This window comes from Agelaius phoeniceus, chromosome 20, assembly GCF_051311805.1.
Source record: "Agelaius phoeniceus isolate bAgePho1 chromosome 20, bAgePho1.hap1, whole genome shotgun sequence".
NCBI classification, from domain to species: Eukaryota; Metazoa; Chordata; class Aves; order Passeriformes; family Icteridae; genus Agelaius; species Agelaius phoeniceus.
Genome location: NC_135284.1, coordinates 6556419 through 6571871, shown reverse-complemented (window position 1 = coordinate 6571871; position 15453 = coordinate 6556419). Strand labels below are relative to the sequence as shown.

General features: G+C 43.9%; 1 protein-coding gene across 7 annotated transcripts in view; it reads left to right on the top strand.

Moving 5' to 3' along the window:
- The window catches only part of CUX1 (cut like homeobox 1), a 276966-nt gene that overhangs the window by 100798 nt on the left and 160715 nt on the right, over positions 1-15453 (top strand). For all 7 annotated transcript variants that reach the window (XM_054646812.2, XM_077188853.1, XM_077188854.1 and 4 more), the window contains exon 3: positions 6879-6926. In XM_054646812.2, coding sequence (XP_054502787.1) covers positions 6879-6926 — 48 coding nt within the window. The remainder of the gene's footprint in view (positions 1-6878; positions 6927-15453) is intronic.

The following is a 15453-nucleotide window of genomic DNA, read 5'->3' as shown; positions in this document are numbered from 1 at the left end:
TTTGTTTAACGTGGTGCTTGATTTTCTATGTGTATTAGTGAACTGTTACACAAGTCATCCTTTCCTTTTTTTCCCTTCTGGAATTTTAGTGACCAGGCTTTCATTTCATTAGAATTACCTCCTTCCAAAGCTCCACCTGAATCATTTTTGTTTGAACTAATTTTTTTGTTTCCTTGCAACTCTTACTTTTTAAAGTTCTGCATGGTTCCTGTTCAATGTCTTTCCTAGCCACTGTTAACTCACTGGTTTATAAATTACACCAGGGTTGCCACATGATGTTAAAAAGTTTAGTTCACCGTGTTAATTCGTAAAGTTAGTTAAAAAAAAATCCTTTTTCTATTCTGCACAGTGTGTGTGTGTATATACACACACTTCCATACATATATATGGTGCAACAGTTCCTCTCTTTTTAAACAGTTGTGAAGGTCCCCAGGCTGTTTGCATGTGGCTGCACAGGCCCAGAGTAAACCTGTGAGCTTTTTGTTTATTTGAACTTGGAAGAAACCATAAGAGGATTCCATTAAGACTCAGGCAAATTCCACTGAAAATCCCAGCCCGGTGAGGAGGCTCCTTCCCAGAATCTCTGTTTTCCCCAGCTTGGCACGAGCACACTTTGCACCTTGCCACTGCAAAGGGTCACAGCGCCAGCCCCAAAATTCTCCCTCTTCACCCCTTTCCCCATGGCTGAGTGGGACCCACCAGGGAATTTCCACAAAGAAACTCTTGGAATTTCTCCATGGGATCTGCTGTCCCTTCCCTTGGGATTGTCACATGGCTGCAAGTCTTGCAAAATTGTCTGAAGTGGTCAAACAGCACAAATTCTGTCTCTTTTCAAGGAGCCTCTATCAGTGTTTATTCTGCAGGCCCTGCTTTGGAACCTCTCTGAATTACAGTGCCCAGGGTTTTGCTCAATGTTCCACTCCAAGCTGGAATCTGCACTCACTAAATCAGCCCTTCACAAATGGAATATTTTTTCACTTCTTGCTGGGTGGGTCCATACACTGAAAAATAGGTCAAGAACAGTAATCTAAATCTACTGCTAATAAATAATTAAAGCTAATGGAATTTGCACAAGATCTGTGAGCTTGAAATATTTCCGAAAGTACTGTGGTGTACGTTTTGCTACTGTAAATCAAGATTTTTTATTTATCATTGTGCTAGGTTGAAACATATCTATAAATGTGACTTAAAAAGGGTGGTTTTTTGTACAGAGAAAACACTGGCATGTTAGTGTATTGAAATAACTAAAAATATCTCAGAAGATTGATATGATTGTGATTCATTCTTTAATGATCGGATTTCAAGTAAATACTTCAGCAGCCTTAAGCAATAAGAGGTTTTATATCTCATTAAATCAAAGTGTAAATTGAGCAACAAATTGTTTACTCATATGATTTACTTTGCCTTATATTTTAGGAATTAAGTAAGTCATCTAAGCTACTGTATAATACCTGTTTGAACAACTAGCTGGGATTTCAGTTTCATCTCTTCTAGATTAAAGCAAAGTCGAACTTGCTGGAACTAATTAAATATAAAGACTTAAATGTTTCCTTTAGTACATCCCCAATCACATGTGCTCAGGATTGCTGGTGGGAAAAAAAAAATTGGAATACTCTGGATTTTTTCATAATACAAAGAAATAATATTTAAACCTGGTATTTTGCACTGGTAGGTGTCTGAGTGATCCCGACCCCTTCACCCATTTCCCCAAAGCAGGGTGAAGCATCTGTGCTTGCTGCCTCTCTCTAATTAACCAGCAGAACTGCTTACTCCTAATTATAGTTAACTTGCTGATTTGTGTGTTTCGTGGTGACAAGTTGTGTCCTTGAAGCACACAATAATCAAACACACCTCAGAAGTTGATGCCAGCGTTCTTCCCAAATCCTTCGTGCTTGGCTGCCTCTCACCTCTCCCCCTTTCAGCTGCATTTATGGGAAGCTCAGCAACATTCTGGAGATAATAGTGGGGTGGATGGGGTGTGCAGAGCCCTGGTTGTGAGGGATAAACATCCTCCCAGTCCGTAGGAACAGACACCCACCCTCCCAGGCTGCTGTCTCTGGAGAGAGGGGCACAAACCTGGCACAGTTTTTGACAGGGGAGCTCCCCCTCAGCTGTGCTATTTCTTATCATGGAATGATTTGGGGTGGAAGGGACCTTAAATCTCTCCTCATTCCACCCCCTGCCATGTGTAGGGACACCTTCCACTATCCCAGTTTGCTCCAAGCTCCACCCAGCCTGGCCTTGGACATGTCCAGGGATGGGAAGTGTTGGGTGTTGATGGAATCACCAACACCCCCCTGCACAGCCAGTACGCCCTGGGAGTTGTCTGGAGGTTATTCTGTGTTGGGGTTTTTTTATTTTTCTTTCTATTTTTAAGTTCTTACAAGAAAGAATGTGGAGTCAGGCAGTCCAGCCCCTGCCAATCCAGAGCACAGGGCAGTCCAGTGCTTTATTCCACGTGGGCAGACAGGGAAAGGGACACAGGAGGGAACGGGGATGAATCCACAGCATCTCCCATGATGAGGCTGCTCCAGAATGGTTTGTGACAGCTGAACTGGTGATGTCACCCACGGGCTGTTCCTCATTAGGATCCCTGTGCCAGACACAGGGACATTCCCCAGCCCCTGCCTGGCTCCAGCAGACAAAATACAGAACAATTGGTGGGAAATGTGGCCAGGGAGCCCCACACTGGAATGTTCACCCAGGGTTTTGGGCTGGGTTCTTTCACAGGAGCACAGTGCTTGTGCACATGATAAAGGTGTGTAGGTCAAGCTCAGATCTGCTGGGCCAATTTATCAAACTGGGGTCAGAGGGCTCTTGTTGTGACATTTAGAGATAAGCACTTGGGAGGGAAATGAGATGGAGCAGCCTGTGAGGAGATCAGAGGGTGCTTGTGGAGCTTCAGACCTCAAGTAAATTATAAATACAGCATTGGTAGCCTGGCCATTGCTGTGTCCTTTGTACTGTACACAGGGTATTAAGATCTAGATAAATAATGTAGTTTAGTTGTCAGAAAGACACATTTGTTGCCCAGGATTTTAACACAGATTTATTCTTGGTTTATTTTCCATGGAGTTATTTTTAATGAGAATGGAAAGGGAGTTAAAAATTATGTGGATTCAGATTTCATTGTTTAGCTACTTGATCAAAATATAAACTCATTGTTCTTACTCTTGTAAAGAGGAAATGCTATATTAGCTTTCAGCCATCAGATTTGATTCAGATAATGATACAGCATCCTCATTCATGGGCTCTTTATCAGATACTGAGTTTGTCTCTGATAGAGCCCTTTTCAGAAAACTGCTCTACCCCTGATAAATCATCCAGAGAGGAAGAATGCATGTATTTAGATGGCATGGAAAAGTAGGCTAATAATGGGATTGTATTCCTGTACTCAAATATTTCAGTGTGTTTGTGCTGATAAATTACAATTTGTTTTAATGTTCATTTGCATGGACCCTTTTCAGCTGTTCTGCTTGGCTGCAGTGTTTTGGTAGCTCTGTGAGGGCTGGAGCCTGGATGCTTTTCCTGTTTTGATCACAGCCCAGGCAGTAAAGGCCACCACACTTTAAACAGATAATAAATCACCCAGTGTCCTTGCTAACCAACACTGCAGATTCCCCTGGGTCTGAACTGAACGTCCTTCTTCCTGTTCAATTTAGTATTAAAGAAGGTAAAATTCTGTTTGAAGTTCAGTGTAATATTTTGAGACAAAGTCTGATGAGAAATTTTTCCAAACTGCCAAAAATAAATCTCCCCAGCAGAGCTGTGACTCGAGGCATATGTATTCTTGACTTCTGTCTGTTTATTTTTATTTCCCTTTGGTTGTGAGCTGTCTCAAGTTTTGATGTTGTTTCGCTGAGGAAGGAATTATAAAAGTACCCTATAAACTCTTTCCTATAAACTCTTTCCAAGGACAAGGCAGGAAAAGAGGGGAGAAAAGAAAAACTGGTGTGAAAAAGGTGTTTATGCCTTTTGCTGTGGTGTGTGCCATTTTCCCACTCACCTGCATGGAGCTGAGTTTAAAACACTGGCTCACATTGCTGCAGTTCCCTTTCCTGGCCTGTTTGCTCTGGGAAGGGAATGGCAGTGGGATCTCTGTCTCAGTTGTTCAGCTGCAGCAGATTTCAGGTTCTTGTGAGGATTTCAAGTTGTCAAAGCATTTACCCCATTCAGGTGTGTGTTCTGATGTGTCCTGGGGTTGCCCCAAATGGATTTAAACCATTGCTTGCCAATGGAGCTGAATCACCCTGAGCTGCCTTCTCCTCCATCAGGAAATGTTTTAAAATCAGCTTCACCCCCAGCACAAGCTGCAGTCTGAATCAAGCACTTGTTTTCCCATGATGGCATGAATTTTGCTTGGTAATGTTCTGATTGCTGAGATTAATGTTTAGCATCCTGAGTTTGCTAAATCAATTCACTTGAAAAGTTTTCTCCCTTTTTGTTTCTGTTTTCATGGCTTTGGGATGCTCCTTCTATTCCTCTCCACCCTCCTTCTCTCCCTCTCTGCTGCCACAAACAGCCAACAACAACATCCCTCATTATTCAAGATGAATATGAAGGTGAAGTCCTGACATAGTTTATATCCTGAAATCAAAAGTGCTGCAAATCCTGTCTTTCAGAAGTCAGGATGTGCCAGAGGAGGCATTAAATAGCAGGATCTTGGCTAGAGCTTGCCATGGCCACAGGAGCAAGGATGACATTGTCCTGCCTCTGCCTTCACTTCTGACATCACTTTTCTGGCTGGTGCCAAACAAGGCAGTAAATTCAAAGGCAATATCAGGGACAAAACCCCTAAACCCAGTGATTTTCAGCCAGCTGAGATTTTTATTTCAAGAGAAGCTGTTTTGCCTGGATGATATAATTTTTCCTGATTTTATAAAGGGTGCCAGTATCCGGGCTGTAAATCTAATTCTGTTTGTAATTTCACTGGGCACTAAAACTGCCTCTGCCAGATTTTGGCCTTGAATGTGGGCATTTATTTTGCCATCAGTGGTTATTGTTACTTTCCTCAATGTCAGCATCATCAGGTTACAAAGAAAACACGTTCTAAAAGGTGCACAGCCCTCAGGTCTCCCTGAGAAGGCAGGGAGTGGGGAAAAGCTGCTCAACCTGCCAGTTTGCTTTGGTAGAAGTGTAATTTGTAGATGTTTGTGATCCACAAGGACAGTGTCCAACCTTTTTGTGTCCCAAAACAGGCAGCAGGATTTACCAGGAAACATTTGGGTGACTTGGCTTGGCCTAAGAACAGAAGCACAGTTTGGTTCAGTCCAAAGAGGCAGCTCAGAAAGCTGCAATATTATCCTTGACTTGATGGGGATTAAGCTGTATTTTAGTGCAATAACCATGTCAGAAGTGAAATTTGACTGATCATTTGTCTTTGATAGCTTCATTTGCCTTGGGCCCCCTAAGCCATTTCTCAGGGAGTGGGAGAACTCCTGATACTCCAACTCTCTGCATGACTTGTCATTTAAATGACAAAAATCACTTCTCTCAAAAGCCTACTTTTCCTTCAGGAAAATCAGATTAAACCCAAGGCTGAGAGTGTTTTGGTGAGTGGTTTAACATCCAATATGTTGCATGACTGTAGATGTGTAAGTAAATGTGTTGGAAGAGAGAATTTACCAACTTTTTAAGGTCACCTTCTTTTCTGAAAACCTTGAGGCCTCAACAGACCCTTCTGTATATAGAAAAAAATGCTTCAAAGATGTCTTTGTGACCCCCTGCACGAGGTTCAGGCAGCTCAGGGACCTTGGCCTGCGTGGAGGGAGGAAGATTTCATGGTGACTGTTCCAGCTGTGGGCAGTACATGGGGTTGTCCAGAGTCTGACCAAATCTCACCTGGCCTTAACAATGGTTCTTTAGCACTCATGTAGCACTACTTCTGCTCAGCTGAGCCTTGGAGGTCTCCAGCAATGGGAAATCCCCCCTTTCCCTGCAGCAGCATCAGTGCTGCCCTCCCAGGTGATGCAGCTTCAGGTTATTGGTTTACTCCTCTTCCAGATTCATTTCCAGCTGGAGGTGCACCATGAAGTGGCTGCTTGTGCCTTGTCAGTGGCAAAAGCAGGAATCAGCACCTTGGCTGTGCATGACTAATAGTGGCCTCTGCAAAGTTACTGGATTTTATTCTTCAGGCACACACATAATAAGAATTATTGAATTTGTAAGTGAATTAGACTCAAACTAGCTTAGAAGTGAAGCCATAGGAAATTTTATGTACAATAAATGTACCTTTTTTTGTCCTAAATTATCTCAGATGCTAAGTAAAAATATGCTATAAACCTTTAGAGTGATTTTGTGGGCAGTATTTTAATGAATTTTGTAGCACTGAGTATGTTGTAATTTGTAAGAAGAAATTTTGAGTTACACAAATAATACTTGTCATCTTCAATGAGCTCCAGTTCTCTGATGACTAAAGCCAGAGCACTCTTGGGAAAATAATAAATAAACCAGAGATTTTTCAAAATGGCAACACTTGTAGTTGAAATGATGGTCCAGAATCATCTTCCTTTAAGCCTGGCTTCCATTTGTGGGAATTTCCTTGGCATAAATTCAGAGGTGTAGCTGCTGTGGAGGTGGATAGAGACATTTACTGCTAATCTCAGTAATGTTTCAGCTGAATTAGGGGAATGAAGGCATTCAGTGCTTAGCCAGCCCCACCACAGTTTGGGTAATTGTTACCATTGGCAGCACATGCAGGGGTGTGTCAAACTGGAAATTCACACCTGCTCAAAGTGTATAATGCTATTTTAATCTAATCTCCCGCAAAACACAGAATTTCAGTAACACTTGAGAACTGAAAACAACATCAGGAAAAACATGATGATGACTTGTCCTTTCCAGTGTTTCTGATGGCATACCCTGCTTGTGTCTTCCAGGACCTGCGCAAACAGGTAGCTCCATTGCTGAAGAGTTTCCAGGGAGAGGTAAGAGCTGCTTCTGCTGCTTCTCATGTTTTCAGTGTTGCTTCACATGAGCCTGGTGTGGCCACAGAGCCCCCAGGGCTCAGCCCTTTGCATTTTGTGTGTGCAGGGAATGTCAGCATCTGAAGGGAGCCTGAAAGATGGAAAGGGAGGTTTTACAAGAGCACAAAGTGGCAGGACAAGGGGGAGGGCTTCAAACTGACAGAGAATAGGTTTAGATTGGATATTGGGAAGAAATTCCTTCCTGTGAGGGTGGGGAGGCCTTGGCACAGGTTGTCCAGACAAGCTGTGGCTGCCCCATCCCTGAGAGTGTTTAAAACCAGGTTGGATGGGGCTCTGAGCTATAGGGGGATAGAATATGAGAAAATAAAGATAGTGTAGAAAGTAATCTTACCCCTAAGGAATTGCAGCTGGGTCAATTAGCAAAGAGTAGGAGCAGGCCTGACTTAACAGGCCACAGCTGTAAGCAATGAGAAGAAGATGCTATAAAAGAGTGGGGTGGCTGGTTAGGGAGGGAACTGGAGTCATTTGGCTGCTTTGTGAAGAGTAAAGAGTCAGTGCTCTGAGGAGCTGCCCATGGGAAACACCAAAGAGGTGAGAAACTTTTGTGGTGAGGAGACAACAGCATGGAACCCCTGCAATAAGATGGCAACACTGAGAAACCTGGGATAGAGGAAAATGTCCCTTCCCATGGCAGTGGTGTGGAACAAGATGATCCTTAAGGTCCCTTCCAAGCCAGGTCATTCTGTGATTCAGGGTTTGTGCTGGACAATCTGAACTGGTGACTTTGCTCTGAGGTCCCTGAGCCTCTGTCACTGTGGCCCATCCAGCTCACTGGGCCTCACTGACCCTCCAGCTTGAGCTGTTAGTGAATGCAGTGTGGTGCCCTCAAAAAACACCAAAATACTGCAAATTCTGCTCCCTGCAAAGCTTTTCAGCTGTAAAACATTGTATTGCAGAGGGCTGAGGGAAAGCCTTGGGTTGGCAGGGGTTTGTTGGGGAGGCTGCAGGGGCTCCAGCCCCGCTGCTGGCTCCCGCTTGGGTTTCTCCTCACAGAACTCACCAGCAGAGTGCTCAGGGGTTTAAAAGCCAACTGTTGTTATTCTGAAGGGTTTCTACAGGCAAAGGCAGCTGGGCCAATGAGTTTTCCATTCTTGCTGTGGCCAGATGGGAGCCGTGGTTGTGCTGCTCAGAAAGCATCAGGGAGGAAGGTGGAAATTCCATTTGTCCTTGTAAAGCTCCGTGCCTGCCCAGGGTGCTGGATGGAGCTTGAGCTCACACTGATACACATTGCACAGCTCTGCCCCTCAAGATTTCTGTTCCAGCACTTCCTCAGCCCATGAGCTGTTCCCTGACTTTAGGTTGTGGCAGTTCCATCAGCACAGGGAAGTTCAGGAGCATGTTTGCAGGGTAGGGATTTAAGTGCACAACTCCCCTTAGTGAGGCCTGCAATCCTGATCACCTCTACATCCTGCTAAATCTGTGTCCCAACCAGGCAATAATCCCTCATTCAAAAGCAGCATGGTACTTTTTGGTTTACAACCTGATTTCCCAAGTATTGCTAGAAATAAATAAATAAACAGGATAACTTTGTCCTTGATACATCCAACAGACATTTGTGAGAACAAAGAATGACTTGTGTGAGTCCGTTTGCCAATGGAAATTTACACTTTAAAATTGCTCTGAGTGCATTGCAGTGCTCTCAGAACCTTTTCACTTCAGTTTCAAGCTTGCAATGCACTGACTGAAAAGTGCATGTGTGCTTTCAGCACTGTTCTTTAATGAAGGGGATGTCTGAGGATCAAGTAAAAAGCATAAATTTAAATTTGGCTACAGTGGAGGAGATTCTTCCATTAGATCTTCCCTGGTGGAGACAGCTCCCTGTTACCTTGGCATGGCTCACACACACTCCTCTCCTGTAGTTTTGCTTCACTGATAGAAAAGTGAAGTTTATTTTGGTATAAATTCAACCTCACCAGAGTAAAATTTGTTGTTGTAATCCCCTGTTACGTAAATGAAGCACAAATACATGAAAAGATTGTGCTGCTGAGTCTCTGAGCTGGTGATTCCCGTCTCCCTAATCGAGACAGGGTTTCAGAAACCTAAAAAACCTGAACTAATCATGATTGACTACATAAATGCACCACATTAAACTGTGAATTATGGTATTTGATTATAGATGTAATTACTGTATCTTGTTTTGGAGACAAATCAAAATACCAAGGAGATGAGCCTGTTCTGTTGAGTTATATTTGATTGTTCAGGATATAGATCTGGTTTCTGGTTGTTGTTAAGGCTGACTTTCTAAAACATCAGGAGATAACTGCTCTGGGTATCTCAAAAACAAGTTTTGTCGAGCAAATAGGCTTCTCTCCATTTCAAACCCACAGGAGATGCCTCAATTCCTGTCCCTTGAGGGGCTGAGGGAGCAACACTGCTGGGAACAGACACTGACCTCAGCAGCCCCCTGGGATTGCCTGGCAAAAATTTATTACCTGGCAGGTGATCTTTAATGTCCTGGGAGGAGCTGGCAGAGGGACCTTGGGTCACACACTACCTGTGGGATGGGATGTGGGCAGGGAGGAGGAATAGGGCAAGAGGTTCCCCTATTTTACTACACACACATCAGTTTTCAGCCCCACATTTATCCCTGGAAGTGTCCAAGGCCAGGCTGGATGGGCTCTCAGTAACCTGCTCTAGTGGAAGGTGCACATGGCAAGGGAGCTGGAACAGGATGGGCTTTAAGGTCCCTTCCAAACCAAACTTTTCAGTGATTTTGTTTTTTTTTTTTTTAAAGATCAACAGCAGTGAATAAATAAAACAGAGGTCAGTGAAGTGGTGAGAGTAAATGTTTTTTAGGGTCCTTTCTGCTGGAGAATGAGTGTCCTGGAGCAGGAGTAGGGAATGTTGTAGGAGCAGCCTCCATAGGCATTGTGGGTGGCAATATGGAAATTTGGGGCACCACCAGCTGCTCACTCAGCACTGAGGGAAAAGGTTCTTGCCTGATGCAAATTCTCCATTTCCCTGTGGGAGAGTCTCCCTCTGACTCCTGTGTCCAGCCCCCAGTGCTGCTGCTGCCTCATCCTTTGCCCAAACTCTGCTCTTAGACAGAATTAGGTGCTTTTGGCATGAAATAATAACCTGGACTCCACATCAGAAGGGAAATGGGCTTTTGCCAGTCCCATGTGGACTGAACTGTCCACGGGGCTCTGGGCTCCAGGGAGGGCCAGCAGGTCAGAGGATGGAGGCAGCTCAGGTAAGCCCAGGTGTTTAAGCAGCTTTTCATGGATATTGCTGTGTTCCTGCTCCCCACCCCTGCCTTTCCTCAGCACTTTTTCTGCTGTGAGCCCACATTCAGCACAAAGTTGGGGTTTTTCCCCCTCTTTTTGCTGCCTTAGTTTCCCACCAGGTGGGTTCAGAGCAGCTTCTCAGTACAGGGGAGAGGCCAGGAGAGCAAAGCCAGGGGCAGGAGCAGCACAAATGTGTCAGCTCAGGTTGACTTAAACTGTCCTTGAACTGTGCCTGGGTGAGCCTGACGTGACTTGGAGAGAGGGGAAGTTAAGCTCAGGTATTTATGTCCCCTCCCAAACACGATTTATGGGAGCTGCTGGTAAACCTGGGGCCAGTTGGCTTTTTTAAACAAACCCACAGGTCACTTTAGCCAATTTTTCTCTTCAGTTTGAGCATGGAATGTTGATACTTCCCCCCAGTATTTTTCCTTTATATCATATGAATTTATAAATACCGGACAAAGCAGAACATTCTTTGTTCCTTGGTTATTTATCTCATTCATTCAGATAACAACTGTTCCAGTTATCAAATATTCAGTTTCCATTAGTACTTGGAAATAACTTTTTTTGTATAGATCTCAGTGCGTTAAGTAACTGGATTTTTATGATAAGAGTTAAAGTGAAAGCACTATGAAATGGAATTTAGCATACTACAAATTTTCAAATGCATTCCTAGTTCAGCATGAGCCCCTATTAATTCATCACTGGAGAATAGTTTTATTATAGTACTTTTTCCTTATTTAGGATCTTAATGGAAATTTGAAGGCAGTTTTCTAATTTAACAGAATGTTGTGTCTGCTTCAGAGCTGATGGTACTGTTCTTTTGAAATCTGTGGGTAACTTCTCTGCCTTCCCTGGAAGATTTAAGGTCTGGGTGGTGTAAATATGCTATTGTGAGCAAGACAGTTAAAAGTCATTAATTTCAGAAGTGTAAAATTCCTGTCATTTTGATCTTAAATCTCTGTCTTGCTTTTCCTTTTCCTTGCCATTAACTTGAGGATGCAACTTATTAATGGTTCCCTCTCCCTATGCTGGGCTAAATACAGGACAGAATCAGGAAAGGTTAAAGAGCTACACCATGCAATCATGACATGATTATTATATACAATTAGCAAGGCATCCCTGCCATCAGCTGTCTGAATAAGCTGTGTTTTGGGTAGGTCACTGTGCTTTACCATGGGTACATCAGTGGATGGATATTTGTACATGAAATCTGAAAAAAAACCCAATTAAAAAAGAAGGGATGTTCTTGGGCTATGTTAATTTACAGAGCTGAAGTTGTGGTATGGAAGTCTAATGTTGGAATCTGTATTTGTAAAGTCATCAGACAGATATTTTAAGGCTGGGAAAGGATTTCCTGAGGTCATTAGCATTCTTTTCATGTGGCATAAGAGCACTGTCCAACAGTAATGCAGTAATCCCTCATTTGGAGAACCCTCTAAGGCACAGACTCCAAAACAACGTGCTGGACTTGATGTCTGTGAAAGCCATTTCTCATATGCTTCTCCCAGAGCAAGTACTTTTAAGGGTATTGCCATTCTGATGAGACCACTCTGGCTCCCCACTCAGCTGAATTGCTCTTTAAACTATTAATTTGGTCAGTCAGTAATCTAATAATTTTCCATATGCAGACAACAGAAGCTGAAAATCAGTTTGATGTGCTGGAACTACTAATCATGTCTTTGAAGGAGTACTCTAATAAATGTGTGTGCCTAAACCACTTCAGACCTACGTTCCTTCTGCATTTTGAGAGATTATTCCTGAGCTGATACTCATATTTTTTCTATTTTACCCCCTTTAATTTCCTTATGTTAAATTTCCAAACCTAATTAATACAATTTCTTTCCTGTACATTCACTCCATGATGGCTCAATTAGAGCAGCAGTAGAACTGTAGTTCAATATTCAGGCCAACTTCATAATTGAAAACACATTTTCTTCTCAAAAGCTGCAGCTGGTTTGGTTCTGCTCATGCAGAAAAGGATATAACCTTGCATAACATAGGAAATGAACGGTTGAGAGAGAAGCCAAATTCAATTTCAGTCAGATATTTTGAGGATAAGTCCATGATCTATGGAAGCAAGGGAATGAAAAGTGTGTGTATGTGGAAAGCAGCGTGTTCAGCACTCTATTAATCACGGCCAGCCTGGGTGCTGTTGTGTGCCTTGCGTTAGCACTGATGCTCGTAGGGAGGCTGGAGAGCAGCCAAGCACTCCAGAAGTTAACCTCTTAAAGACCCTGAGCTGCTTTCTGTTGAATAAATGTAATTTTGTGGTCAGAAATAAATGCTTGTGATGTAGCAGGAGCTTTGAAAACAACAGCGTGGCAAAGCTATTACAAATTGCTCTGTGTTGGGGAAGTCAACAGCATACATCAAAATCCAGCGCTCGTGTTTGGGCCCACAGCCTCCCTGCTTTCCAGTGGAAGGATCATCAAAACCTTCTATTTACCAAAAGTGAATGTTTTTGGCAGTTAATTCTCTTTTAAAGTCCACTTTTCATCTCAGTTCCGTTCCCCAAAGCAGGAAGAGGTCGTGACCTGCTCTTGGGGTAACGGCAGCTCCACAGCGCTTTCATTTCTTTGTTTACAGAAGTGTGTAAATGATTATTTATTTATTTTTGGCTGGCTTGATTGCAGTTTAAACAACATCTTTCCTGAGGAAGGTGATTTAAATATACTCCAGCATCTCACTGGCAGATGAGCTCTCCCTGCTGAGCACACGGGGTGGCTGCTGCAGGGCCAGAAGCGTCCCCAAGAGGAGACACTGACCTGCAGGGGAGGGGCAGAACTGCAGAGACTCTCAAATACAGAGCCTCTCTTATTATAGCAATAATATCCTTTTCCTTTATATCAATATATACATCAATATTATATCAATAATCCTCTTTTCCTTGCTGGGACAGCTCTCAAAGTCCCCAACCTTGCACATCCCACCAGAGGCAGCGACAGGCACCGTGCACCTTCCCTTGCAGGTTCCTCTCCAACTTGCAGGCAAGTTGTACCAAGACAGCAGAGACTACCAGAGTAACTTTGAGGAGGATCAGCCCAAATCCTCTTATTTTTACATAATTGACAAAGTGCTGAAATTCCTGTTGGCAGCTGGTGGGCTGTCTGTGCCGCTGCCACGCGCTCGGGGGCAACGGGAACAGTGGTGGGAAATTCAGTTTATTCAGGATTCCGACAGGCAGCACTGGTGCAGCTCACAGGGTCAGCAGTGTCTTCTCATCCTCAGGAGAAAAAAAGAGAGCTTGAAGTGTGCTGGAAGGAATGGGGATGGGAGGGCTGGGCTGGGCGAGGTATTCTGCTGAGTCCCTGTTTCTCCAAATACAGAATTATCTCTGTATTTATTACAGAATTACCTCTGTTTATTACAGGTTTTTATCACTATTTTATTTTTATTACTGTGAGGCTCTATACAAGCTGGTGTCTGGTCTTGCTTTGTCAGAAAAGAGAAGCAAGAGGGTGATTTCAGGAAAAGGGTGCATCTTGGTATTTATTGCACAAAGGTGGTTAATGAGCTCCTTCTTGAAGAGATTGCTCTGACCTAATTTTTTGTAAATACCTAAACAGAAGTTTGGATCATCCATGAGGGAGAGGAGTGATTGTGGGTTCCAGGTCAGAGCCTGGAGGTGCACGAGCAGGTGAGGGCACCACTCACACAGAGTTCCTGCTGCTGGGGCTGATGTGGGGTAGCCCAGGCTGCTCTGTCCTGGCTTTCTGCCCTTCCTCCCTGCCCCATTTCCCAAACATGGCTGGGCTGGCATGGCCAGAGTTGCTGTCCATCCTTGTGCTCTCCCAGAACCTCGAGGATGAGAACTGGCAAGCTCTGACATCTCCCTCTTTGGTGACAGAAAAAATGATTTGTTGATTTATTCATTAGAAAGATCTTCTTCCAGTTCTGGGGGAAGGATGTGTCCCCTGTTCAGAGGTCACTTCTTTGTTTTACCTTTTTGGCATTAAGAAAATTCACAACTGGCCTGTGCTGACTTAAGGAGAGAATTTGCATCCCAAATTCTACATTTTGGGATGCAAAATGTAGAATTACAAAGGTAAATAATTATTCCTTGTGCAGCCAAATTAGTGCACCCCATATCTGGTTTCACACAAGGTTTTTACACCCCTTACAATTCAGGTACAACACAATTTGACTAATCACTAACACCCACACTTATTAATTGGAGTAAAACATTGCAAATCAACCCTATTTCCACAGAAATAGGATCCAGCATCCCTGGTTGCTGGAGTTACTGGTTTGTGACACCAGAAAACACTGTGAGGGTTTGAATAAAGTGTCAGAGGGGCTGGGATGTTGGCATTAGCTTGGTGCTCAGGAGCATCCTTTATCCTTCCATGAGGAAAGTCCTTATTTCCAGGACCAGGCTGTCCTTTGATTGGTTTTACTTGAGCATGAAAAAACACCAAAAAGCCTCCAGGAAAATTGTAACGTGTCATTACATCAGAGTGTATAAAATGAACTAATTAGACATGAACAAAGTTAATCCACTTTCATACTGTAAAGATTGATCAATAAAAGAGATTTTTGGTAACATTTGGCACTCTGAGCTCCCTTGTGCCACCCATTCTTGTCACTGGTTTTGTGCTGTTCCTGCTGATCAGGGGATGAGGGACCCATGCCATGGGGTGTCCTTGCCCCAGCTCTGGGTCCCACCTCCTCCCTCGTGCTGAGCCCAGCAAATGCACAGCATGAGTCAGTTCAGTTTGCCAGCACAATGGAAAATAAATTCTTTCTCTCCTTCCTTAGTTCTTCACCGAGCCACTGAGCTGAATCACACTCCAGGAGGAGGAGGAGGGAGCAGGGCTGCTCCCTGCCTGCCCCAAGGATGGGCTGGGAGCTGGGTGAGAGCAGGGGCTTGGAAACCTGCTCTGAAAGGCAGAGGGAGCTCAGGAGGGAGGCAGGTGGGGTATCCAAGGCTCCAGGACAGGGACAGCAGGGACAGCACAGCTGCTGATCCAAAGGCAGGGTGGCAAACAGGGTTTAATCAGAGCTGTGGCTCTGCTCTCAATATCTGCAGGCACGTGTTGGGCTGGGCTGCTTTACTGGGAAGGAAGAGCAAAGTTTGGAAAAGCAGCAAGGAGCTGTCCTGTGAGAGCATTCCTCAGGGGATGGCAGTGTGGTTTGTCTGGGAAAATCAGGATTTATCTGGGCATGAAAGGAAGAGGGGGTTTTAAAGGGTTCAAGGTTGCAGCTGTTTCACAGTGGAGGGAGCAGAATTGAAAAGT